General features: G+C 39.1%; 1 protein-coding gene and 1 long non-coding RNA gene across 2 annotated transcripts in view; one reads left to right on the forward strand and one right to left on the reverse strand.

The window, feature by feature from the left end:
• Window positions 1-5221: 5221 nt before the first annotated feature.
• Window positions 5222-12500, forward strand: part of LOC138006263 (serine protease inhibitor dipetalogastin-like) — a 10386-nt gene continuing 3107 nt past the window's right edge. Inside the window, exons 1-2 of the mRNA XM_068852489.1 lie at window positions 5222-5432; window positions 8851-9432. Of these exons, the coding sequence (XP_068708590.1) occupies window positions 5387-5432; window positions 8851-9432 (628 nt within the window). The 5' untranslated portion in view covers window positions 5222-5386. The remainder of the gene's footprint in view (window positions 5433-8850; window positions 9433-12500) is intronic.
• Window positions 6897-10147, reverse strand: LOC138006268 (uncharacterized). Its single transcript, XR_011123878.1, has 3 exons — window positions 10053-10147; window positions 8730-8759; window positions 6897-7033 (listed from the first exon to the last, which is right to left on the reverse strand). It is a non-coding gene; the product is annotated as an uncharacterized lncRNA (long non-coding RNA).

The raw sequence follows: 12500 nt of genomic DNA on the forward strand, positions 1-12500 counted from the left end.
GTTTTCAGACAAGAAAACAGACTAAAAAAAATTATAACAGAACAGACTTTGTGTCCGCGCTACCATTTCTAGAAAAAATAATTGAATTGCCTATTCTGAAGAGTTATATTGCAAACAGCGTGAGCCAGTTTATATTTCTTGACAGTTCTACTTTCATGGTGGTTCTACCGTCCTTAGGTCAAAACAGGGATAAGCACTTAAGCCGGTCGAACCCTTCCTGACAACTCAACAAGAAGGGGGCGTTCAAATGAATCAAAATGAGTTGTTTGAAATTTTTAATCCATTCCCATCCACTCAAACAGCCTCAAACAGAACATACAGTGCACCGATTTACTTTTTGTTAAGGACGGTGCCTACTAATTCAAAGGTATTTTTGCGCCGTTTCCTGAATATGCGGGAAAAGCAGATCTTAAAAAGTATTATTGAAATCCAAAACGAAAATTGGGGGTAACCACGCATTTTTCGAAGATAATTAAGCAACAATATTTGTAAAAAGCTTTAAAATACAAAACAATGTATGGCGTTCTTTGCAAAATGAAGCTAAATTATCTTTGAAAAATGCATGGTTACCCCCAAATTTCTCTTTGGATGCCAAGAGCACTTGCTAAGTTCTGCTTTCTCCGCATGGTTTTGAACCGCGCAAAAATATCCCTGTATTAGTGAGCGCCGCCGATAGGAAATCCGAGTATCTCGAGATGCGCAGAACCTATGCGCAGTAACAACAGTAGACACTGTATAACGTCCAAATAGCGCTTGTAAAGATTATGATTAAAGTACAATCGGTCATAGTTGCATTGAGATAAAAACGCTGAAGTCGAACACGTGGAAACACCTTTTGAGCAAATCCGACAAGTCACAGAAAAAAAAAGCAAGTTGTGATAGAAAACCATGTCATTTTTATCTCTGAAAATAGGAAAATGTACTGAGCCGACATCTCTTTAAGATGTCGACCGAAAGTGATAATTGATTTTACCTTAACCCTTAACTCTGTGGAGCTGGTCCCGAAGGTGTATCCAGGAGAGTTAATAAAAGTGCCTCTGAGAAAATGTCGAATGTACTTTACGGGAGTGATGGAGCCTTCTACCAATCGTTCCCGCGGTTCGTTTCCCGGACCAAGTCCTATATATGTATTGAGTCAGTAGTTTTTTTGTTTTCCAAGATGCATGTATTTCTCCGGGTGCTCCGATCTTCCTTGTCTGAAGTCCTAGTCCTAGTCGCCCAAACCCGCCAAAGGGGCGACGCAGGCAGACTACGATCTTCCCTCACAATGAAAAACTAACATTTGATTGAATTAGAATTTTCCCAATTGATAGAGCAATTGCGATGGGATTGTAAAGCTTAAGACTTTGATAAAACGATTATCTTCATTACTTATTAAACAGTTGCCCTTTCACTCTCTCCTCCGTTCCTGGTGGCCACATATTATTAACATGTCATTCAGAAAGTATGGACTCCGGGGGATAATAAATAACTCAGCAGCTTACTGTGACTATTTTTCACAGCCTGCCGGAAAATTATTAGTCTACAAAAAATTTCTTGTCAATCTTCTTCTGATAGCTTGTGCTTTTAATCAGAAACGAGGGCTAGTTGCGAGATAGTTGTCTTTTATTTGGGTTTACTGGGTCATTGCCACGCAAATGAGGCCGACGCCGTAGAGAGCCTACTGAGCTAATTGTATATCTGTTTAAAGGTGCATGGTAAATGCCGGAGTACGAAATAAGATTTCGAACGAGTCCATGAGAAAAATGCGAATTACGGTGATGGATTCAAAAAGATAATTATAGGCACAACTGACTCAATGAAAAATCTTTACATTGATTATTGTACGATTTATTTCTGCCTTCCCGTGTGGCTATTTTCCTAATTTAACAAGATTTTAATCTTGCCTCTCAGGTTGCCACTCGTTTTATAAGGGGACTTTAAAAAGTTCAAAGCAGCTTACAAGGCGACGTCACGGTATGTTAACCGGCTACTGTTCAATGTCCACTTAACTTAATCACGAGCTTTGAACTTGAAAAAATGGTAACGTAAGATTCCTTTAACCATAAAATTATTGTTGTATCACAAACAAGATGATTCCAAGCGAAAAAGACGTTTATCCAGGCGAGTCAGTTTAAACTTGAAAAACGTCGGGCCCACTTTCGATCTGGATTTCTTTTGCCTTTATTGTAATTTAATGTGCCGGCATTCTTCCGCAGTTATTAGCGGTTATTACGGAGTACATATGGAGTCAAATAGGCCCTTGAAAGGACACAGGGCCCTGAAGGACAGGAAGGTTAAGCTTAGTCATTAAGAATTGGAACGAACAATCATCTCGAGTCCATTCTTTGCGGCCATGTTTGAGCCCTGGCTTCCTATGCAGTGTTTACGACATTAACACGATGTGAACCGGATGAATGATTCCCGCGGAATGATTAAGGAAACTTTAAAATTGCGCACGAGCCGGAATTTAAAATGTAAACCGAACGTTTCGAGGGTACTCCCTCTCCATCAAAAAAATTATCGGACGCAATTTTAAACTTTCCTTAACCATCGATCCGCATTATTGAAATAGCGTATTCCAAGATTCCATTTCAGTTCTCCAGCTGCCGGGAGCAGAATAAGACGAATGTCATTTGTTCACACAATAACATGCATTTCAAGAGAAGCCATATTACACCGGATACTGACTGACCCGACTCCGTGCCTACGCTGTATTTCTTCTCACTTCGGAATGGTCGCAAAAGACAGCACTTTTTTTGCATTGTTTATTTAGAAACTTGAGTATTTAAAATTTAATAATATGCCACTGGGGGTTTGAGAGACGCAAAAATAGGTACAGTAACACAAAAGCTTTTAAAAGATTGGTTTCTACTCAATTAAAACGGTAAAGGGTGTTCTTAACGTAACCCACTCCTCCCTCAGGGCTTTACAGTGTTGTCTAGGGGACTTTGACCAGACTACTTGTAAAAAAAACATTGAATTACGGAATTCTACAAGTAAAAGATGCAACTCGGTAATATGAGCATGTAAAAAATAGATATTTTTAGCCTTCAGTACGTAAAAAATAAAAACTTTTCATTGGTTAAATCTCAAAAGAAAAAGGTGGTTCCTTTTTTACCGTCAGCTATCGTTTTCATTTGTGATAAATGGTTTCCCTAAAGAATCAACACTATTTGAACCCGCGGTCTCGGAGTTTCTAGACACTTGAAACTAGTTACAGACAATGCAACTGAAGGCTGTTTCTTCTTGACTGAAATTCGATTTCTTCCGTGCAAGCTATTCTTCGTCGAAACCACACAACGATATACCCTATGCAAAGTTCTCACGCATTTTTTTAGTTTACCTTTCTGTTGACATCTGACATGCAGCTGTCAGGTTTTCAAAAAACACATCTTTTAGTAAACTTTAGCAAGAGTTAACTAAGACAAGTTCTAACTAAGGGCCCTCTTCGATCAGTTACGTTTTAATTTAGGCCAGACGACCTCTTTCATTTTCGATACCAAAAGCACGGATAACTTGAATTGACTGGTGCTTCACGGCCAACACCTTATTAGCCACTGGATCTTTGCTTCCATTTTGCGGCCACCATTTAACTGCGCATAATTATAACTGACTCACACAGATATCCTTATTTTTATTAATTCGAAAAACAAGGCGTTGGTTTATACACTGCGATTTTCTTTCATATCCTCATTTTCGCAATATATGATTTTGTGTATGTTCGCCATCATATTAAGCCAAGTACAGTATAATGGGGAATGCATTAGGGCATCAGACAGTTCTATGCCTTCACTTGCGTCCACATTAGTACGGATACCAGTTCTTCTGTGTCTCTTGTACTTAGTTATCTTTTACAAAACCAAACACGCGTTTAAGTTTTTACCGGAATACCCTTTCGAAGAGCACAAAAAATCTTTTTCTAAAAGGAATTAACGCAATCTATCAAAAAGATAGCAGGTCAGGCTAAAAAGGTGCGTTGATTTATTTCCGGTGTCTTCTTTACCATTAACCTAACCCAGGGACAAGTGGTTTACCTAAAAAAAAGGTTCCGCCGGAAGCCTCGCCTCAATCGATTACGCGATGAATGACAAATTCCTTCCCGTACAAAGATGTCAGGGGAATTGCCGTGGTCACACTGCAGACTTTTTACCTAGGTAAACTCAATTTGTTGACACTTTACCTCGGGAAACTGATTTTTTTCAGTATGACCGATTTTTCTCCAAGCAAATTTTTTATCGTCTGGAGCTTGGATATGTCATGAGAACAATAGAGTTTCCCTTGATAGCTACACCAAAGCATAGTTAATAAAGGGGAATGGTTATGAAACCCGACAAATTTCTTTGTTGTAGGTTTTTGTTATCTCTCTTTTGCCGGGCCTTGACCGTGCAAAAAACACAATAGTTTGTTACTCCGTACTGAGGAACTAACCAATAGAAACGAGTTGGTTTCGTAATTCATTCATAGTGTATTAAAGCAAAACAAAAGACTGTGCACGGTCGTGGACTTTCCAACCTAAATCTTGGCATCTTTGTTTGCTCCTTTGATGTTTGCCGAGCTTCCAAACCAGTCCCCTCTAATAAACTATACCTAAAGCGATAGCTGGGGAAAATTCATTTCCCCAGGTAAGACCAGTTAACCAATAAAATGTCGTCAGCGAAAATTCTGTGAGGTCATCTTGTAAACCTTTTTGCCGCCAGTTAAAACTGTTTTATTTCTGCAAAGCGCGAAGACGATGGCACAGTTCAGAGCAAGATTGTAAGTCTTTGTTTTTGTTTAGAATTTGAAATTTCACTCCGGTCTTAGGTGGATTTGGAGTCTTTTTTTAACCGAGCAACCTATGGTAGTGTGACCTTTTTTCACCTACAGTAGGTAAAATGAAACCCGAGATGAATTTGCCTCGGACAAATCGGTTTTACATTGGTAAAAGTCTACAGTGTGACCACGGCTAATGTCTGTAGTTTTATAAATAGTGACACAAACGTACGATGTGTACTTGAAAGGTTTGCCGGCTACCCAAGTAGGTGCTAAAATGTACATTGAGGTTTCGCAGGGTTGTCGGTTGTGGCCACTTCGTGTCGAGGGAAGACAGAATTGTCCTCATGGAAACCGCGTGAAGCCTCTTGCAGTCACATCGCATGTATCACACTCAATGATCTTATCATTAGAAAAACACTCCAAGTTTAAATTAATAACAATGCAATGAAAGGAATGGAATCAATGCATCAATCGCTGGGATAGCACGCAGGGGCGGGACGCAATGTCTCACCTCGCGCGGTTTATTGGGCCGTAGACATCACAACACCTCAGTTTGGATCTACCCTTGAAACGAAGTACAGCTCTACTGAAAGAGTGTTGAGCTGGTAATTCGGTCATCTACAAGCGATCGCAAGCAAAACCCATCAAAATGAAGAGCATATTTGTCTTCGTTGCCATTTTGCTGTTGATATCAGGTGAGCAAGTCGTGTTAACTCAGTTTCCCAAACTGCGACATTGAGAGTCCTTCGTCATCGAACTGTTTTTGCACCACCTCCTCGACAAATTTCTTAAGAAGTGATTGTTGGGTAGATTTAGCAGAGCTATCTTGGTATCAAGTTTGTAAACAACTTTGATAGCATAACATCAGCGCAGAAACGAATCCTTGGCCTTTGAGACATTTTTGGTGTAGGTCGCCCTTATTTGATTAATAGAAGGAGGGAATCTATGACACATGTTTCAATAGTTGGAGGTACGTCAAAAAGTTTGTAAGCAGAGTTGACTTTAGAGCGCAAGGCAAAAGTTGTACAGTTAAACAAAAATAAAAACTTTCCTTTCAAGTGGCCTTGCATTACTTCAACGTTCGGAAATTGCAGATTTGACTTCAGGAAATGATCACTGATAGCATCTGGAAAGGTAACTCAAGATATTTGGGCGTAGCGTAATCTTACTCCAGCTTTTAGATTAATGACGATTTGTCAACTGTCTTCGATAAACCAGACCCAACAAATTCAAACTTCCGTAGTTAATTTCATCGATCGTCTTTGTGGATCTTGATTCGCAATAAAAACGTGAAGTCTCTAATCAGTAAAAGTCGTCCTTTCTCAGAAGGAAATTAACAACAGCTTTTATGCAATGAAGTTACTTGAGAATAACAAGAGCAGAATTCTCTTTTAAGAAAAATAATACGATCGCGTTGACATATTGAGTTAAAAGTTAAACTAATTTTCGTAAGTTTCTCTGCTTTAAAACGTGCCAAAGCAATTTAGAAACGTGATTCATTAGCTTGGAGACAAACATCTATGTTTAAAGTGATTTTTTTTGTGTGAGGCGAAGTCATCAGTAAAAGTAATCACTATCATTGAAATAATTAATCATTTCCAAAACTACTTCAAAACACTGACGTTTCTAGAAGGAATATTGAGTTCAGAACAATTTTTTTTTGTCCTCCGTTATAAACGTACCTCGAGCAAATTGTCAAAGTACGTGTGTAGGATACTAAAGAACAGTAAATTCTGGGACAAACGTGTTTCCTTTTAATGTATCTTCTCTTATCACAAATATCAGTGCAAAAATACTTTTCCAGATCTGTGACAGGGATTTTGAAGTCTGTTGCTTTAATTGAGCGCTTGCACGTTTTTTTTTATGTTTCCCCTTTACACTCAGGCAAAGGGGAGGGAAGTTTACATGATATCGTGGGAATAAATAATTCAAACACGTTTCTTTCTTATGTCACCCGAAAAAAAGTAAATCATCTGGCCAAAACCTGTAGTATCAGTGCGATCGGGTTTTTTCGAAGAATGCCAAACTTTGTTCGATTACTCCAGCTGTCGTGTCTGCGACGTATCAGGGAAATGTTTTCATATTCTTTGTTTTATTCTTTTATGAATGTGCATAATGAGGGTCTTGAGGTCAATTAAAAAAAAGAAGAGCAAAAGAAGGTTTAAAGTAAAGGTGGTGTTGAATTATCCCCATTTTCTTCACGGGGAGAAAAGAAACAAGTTGCTGGCATTTCATTTTGTCGTCGTGAGAAAGGTTGCGGGAAAACGCTTGTGCCTCAAGGCGAATGTAAACGCACCTATGATCCGAATAAAAGGAGAAAGAAAAAAAGGAAATTGTTGTATTGGCGGAGAACAGAATTGGAAAATACTCAAATACTGTACACTCTTTTTATTTGAAAGTCTAATTAATTCTGAGGCTGAGGTACCCTGGGTGCTATAGGGTTTTTTTTGAAGGTCGAGAGAACGCTCAGCGATTCCAAATCAACGGCCAAGGACGAAAAAAAAAAAGCCTCGACCGTTGATTTAGAATCGCTGAGCGTTCTCTCCGACCTTGTAAAAGAAAAATTTCTCTGGCACCCAGGGTAAGGCTGAGGCTGAACGTTCATAACATGTTCTTAAAGCGGTCAGTGTAAAACGCAGACTGCAGACCAACTGTTGAAAAAGCCCTAAACCCTTAGAAATGCTAACCTTGTGCCTAATTAGGCCTAAAACAATATTTAGGCTTAACTGTTAGCATTTCGAATGGGTTTGGGCTTTTTCAACAGTTAAATTATAACCTCAGACTGCATTTTACCCCCGGTCTGCAGTTTGCGTTTTACACTGACCGGTTCTTGAAGTTGTGTACTGAGTATGTTAAGGACGGTGCCTACTATTGTTTTGCGCATACGTTCTGCGCTTCTCGAGATACTCGGATTTCCTATTGCTGGTGCTTATTAATACAGGGATATTTTAGCGCGGTTCAAACCAATGCGGAGAAAGCAGAACTTAGCAAGTGATCTTGGTATCCAAAAACAAAATTAGGGGTAACCACGCATTTTTCAGAGATAATTGAGTTTCAATTTGGAAAAGAACTCCCTACGTTGCTTTGTATTTTAAGGCTTTTTACAAATATTGTTGATTAATTATCTTCGAAAAATGCGTGGTTACCCCCAATTTTGTTTTTGGATTTCAATAGCACTTGTTAAAAATCTGCTTTTTCCGCATATTCAGTAAAACATGCAAAAGTACCTTTGAATTAGTAGGCACCGTCCTTAAACTGAGTTGATCTTCATTGTACCATTCAACTAAGAAAACCATATTTTTAACGTTAACAACGTTCATTCACATTATTTACTCCATTTCATAAGAATTACGGGAGTATCAAAACTCGTCATTTGCCCTTTAAATTACATTACATTATTCAGTAAGATAAAAAGAGTATAATTACAATAAACAGAGGAAACAAGAAGCACATCTGTTAAATAATTTCTTGTTTGGCATTCTACATATAGATACAGGAATATCATACCAATAATAACATCAAATAATTGTTGGGCAAAATTTCCTTATATTTGTTCTAACTGAAAGGACTGCTTAGATACAAGGTATGATAACGCAATGTTGTAGCATTCATATGGAAATATTTGGAACAAAACGTTTTATTCCCAAAGGATCTGAATTGGGTTCAACATTTAGTTAGCCGAATTGGTTTATTATATCATAAAATAGTTTTGCAAGTTTTTAACTTCACGATGTCAGGAAATTTAATAAGGCCAAGGTTTACATAACGAGGAGTAACATGTTCAGGAAGCGGTACGTCGTTGACGAATCCGATAACTTTGTTTTGTAATTTTACCACATAAGATATGGAACTCATCATTACCCCACAGAATGCCGGCAAACATAGGTTAGATAAGGTTTTGAGTTAATAGTCCTGTTAGACTACAGTTACTTTCATCATTTATACTACTCACAAATAAAAAAAAAACCACAATAAAGACGTTCTTAGCTCACCTCTCAGTCTGGATATGTTCTTAGTATGTTCTTAAAGAAAAAAAAAGGGAGCGTAAAAAATTTTGTTCAGTGGAACTTCTGAAAACTGACATTTGTTTGACAACTCGTATCTTTCTTTCAGTGTTATCAGCAGAAGCCAAGAAAGAGAAACCAAAATCTCCGAAGAGAAGAAACTGCAGCAGACCGTGTAACAAGAAACTAAATCCAGTGTGTGGAAGCGACGGCAAGACTTACGACAATCGATGCTTGTTCAACATCGCAAAATGCCAAGCTAACAAGTCTGCGGTTGTTTTGAGAATAGAAACTCAAGGACCCTGTGAAAATACTACAACAAAAGGCAGCAAGGAAAAACAGCCAAAGAAGTGCACAGCATCGTTGGCTGAATGTATCAACGACGGCAACTCTACGAAAAGAGCTGTCTGTGGAAGCGACAATACCACTTACAATTCGTTTTGCTATTTTCGGGTGGCGCGATGTCACGCAAAACAAAATGGACGAAATTTGACCATGCTTCATAGAGGAGAATGCGGAGAACCTAAAACCGAGCGAAAATCAGGGAGTTGTCCATTAGAAATCCAGTGTGATAACCAAAATGAACCGATCTGTGGCAGCAATGGAAAGACTTACAAAAATACTTGTCTTTTTATCGTTGCTAAATGCGAAGCACGGAAAAGAAACAAAAGGTTGACTCTAAAAAAGAAAGGTAAGAAAACGTAAATTTAAATTACTTAAGAAAAACTGTTATTTCATTTGTCATCTTGAGTGGGAGACCAACTTAGTCGTCCCCATTTCTGAAAGAAACGTGGTCTAGATAAGGGAAAATGACGAAAAACACAGTCAACTCTTTATCACTTTATCACCTATGAATTATTCGTACGTGTCCCACACTGGGGTCAGGATTTAAAAGGTTATAGCTGTTTGAGCAAAACTAGTTCTTGAATATTATTTGTTTCACTGGGTTCTAGAGACTCCGAAACCTCTGTCGGAGATGTCTGCTGTATCCAGCGTGAGTGGTTATTATGCTTTCTTCGTTTATCCCTTGATGTAAAGGGCAACTTGAATCCTAAATATTACTTTACACTTTAAAAGGCGATCAGCTTCCAGAACTATTTACACTTAGCGGGAGAGATATTTATCTTGGGTACAAAAAAAATGCACCCCGGCCGCTCAGAAAAGTTGTGAAATTCGATGAAATCACCGCCTCTGTAGTACTTCGATAAACCCGTGACACCATGCATTGAGCTCTGAACAAAGGAGTGAAGTTGTATTATATGTGCAAAAAGGTTGTTGATTTTTCTCAAGATATATAGAATAAATAGTTACCTATATTTCCGTTCTGCTGTTCAATCAAAAGATAACGAGATTCAACTCAATCATCCAGAAATGGTCGGGATCTGTTTCACATTGTCAACTTTTTTATTATTTGTCGAGCTAGAAGGGAAGCATGAATTGGAAATAATATCTGCTTTTTAAGTTTGGTTTCTCAAAGCTGTGAAAACACTCAAATAAGCTCCTGTTTTGAGTGGTGACGTAAGCAAAAGCTCAAAATAATACGCAAATTCAGTTCGCTTTTGCTTTGTCAAACAAGAGACTCTAACGCCAAAATGTTCATGCGTTTGCGTCTGAAAGACAATTGCTTGTGAAATTCCTTGTGTTTGCTTGCGTCGCGGGACAGTAAAAACTTGCCTTAATTTCTTCTGATTTGCCAGCATTCTTAGATGCGCATTCCCATGTAATGGCCTGTTAACCTTTCGCTATTAAAACGATAATTGGCAACACGTGTCTTCCATCAATGAACGAAGGTTTGTTTTAACGTTACGTCATCGCCGCCATGTTGGTGGACGATAACAAAAAATCTCTCAGTAGCTCCTTTGGTTCGTTCACGAGCAAATGTACATTGCAGCATTGTTATCCTGTCCAATGAAAGAGCTCGTGCTAAATCCAATTGACTTGACATGAAGGATTTGCAGTGACGTAGCTGGGGTAAGCCGGAGGAGGTTATCAATGGAATGCCATCCTCTGCATGATGTAACAAAACTAATAACAATCCGCGACTTCAAGCGCAGCCGCTTTGAACAACCCTTCCCTCCATCAAACACTATTCCAAACCAGAAACAGAATGAGGATTAGAGTAGATTGCAGCTTGAGAACGTTTTTCTCGATTGCTTGAGGTCAGAATTTGCAATTAATTTGGTTGCACGTCAAATGTTAAAAATAGCGTAATCTCTGTCATCAACTTTTGCTATGGGCTTGGCGAGTGTCGCGTGTATCAAGAAATAAGGTTTGGATAAAGTTAGCACAGCTTGACCTGAAACAGTCTTGTATCAAAAGGGCCTGTACACTTGGAGGTGGGGGACCCCGGGTAGGTGAGGTACCCCGCCTTCCCGTAGCAAAAAAAAAAGCGAGCCTTCACATGTAATATTGAAAGCCCCAGGGGGCTGGGGTGAGGTTTCCACATGTTCAAACTAAAGATAAATGCCCGAATGAACATCACCCCAGTCAGGTGGGGTACCCCATCTTAAGCATTCACATGGAGAAAACTCAACCCCACGTAAGCAGGTTACCTGGCCTGGCTGACCGGGCAACCTGCCTCGGTGAGGTACCCCACCTCTCATGTGAACACAATCAAGAATTAAAGACAAATTGTATAGGTTACCCCCCCGATGCGAGGTACCTCACCCCACCTGGGGTCCCCCACCTCCTGTAGGAATGCCTGTAAAGCCGGTGACACATGGTTCAACGTTTGTTGATCAACAAATGTTGCAGCTCCTGAACAGTGTGTCATGCAGTGTTGAATGCTGAAATGGACCGTTCAACATGTTGAACGTTGTTGAACGAAATAGAGTTGAGTTGTCGCTTGTGGAATGGCGCTAGCAAATCGTTTTCCAGTCTCTAGTTTACGTGATTTGGAAGCTTTAGTAACGCAGATTTATCACGATGCCTTAGACGAGCGTTTGGGGCGAGTAGTTCTTTAGTAAAAGATCTGTAATGAATTATTGTTAAATGTTGATATTGTAATAAAAGTGTGCAGTGACTTAGTTAAACATTCTTTCACGTGTACTGTGTAACCTGGAATGTTCTGCCCGCATCACCATCATGCAGATGTTGCAGATGAATCTCTTCTGTCTTTGCCAGGACAGAGGAGGCCAAAACTCAGTCAGGTACCTTAGAACTTTCTTCCTGTAATAAGCCTGGAGAGGAATGTTTGTATAAAAATTCGATGACACAAGTGAGCAAAAGGAGCAATTTAAATTTGATGACATGTTGCAAATATAGTTCTTTTTTTGGTAAAGAAGTCAAATGACTTCAGTGTATGGCTTTGAACATTGTGGACATTACTTAATTACCAATGAAGTGAGGAACTTACCAAATGAAACGATTTTTTGCTATAGCAAAGACATCGATTGTGATATTATGAAGTAGTGATCAATACCGCTGACATAATACGCGAACTCGTAAGAAACGTTTCGGTGACGTTCTTGTAAGTTTATTTGAGTTTTCGCTAAGACTGTTTAGTTGAGTTTGCTCGTTTTGAAGCTAAGGACTAACACATGGTGTCAGAAGTGGGATCTTCCTTTCTGACTATTCCGATAGCTAGCTCATAGTTACTCCACTTTTGTTTAAATCTTTTCCAATTTTGAGATACATTTCCACTTGAAAGCTGCAGATGATCCGGTGGGTTTAACAGACGCCCGGCCGCCATTTCACACCACGCGGTTTCGATTTATGCGAACAGCAACGAACCAAGGTTTTCATAATATAAATATTTCA

This window comes from Montipora foliosa, chromosome 6, assembly GCF_036669935.1.
Source record: "Montipora foliosa isolate CH-2021 chromosome 6, ASM3666993v2, whole genome shotgun sequence".
NCBI lineage: Eukaryota > Metazoa > Cnidaria > Anthozoa > Scleractinia > Acroporidae > Montipora > Montipora foliosa.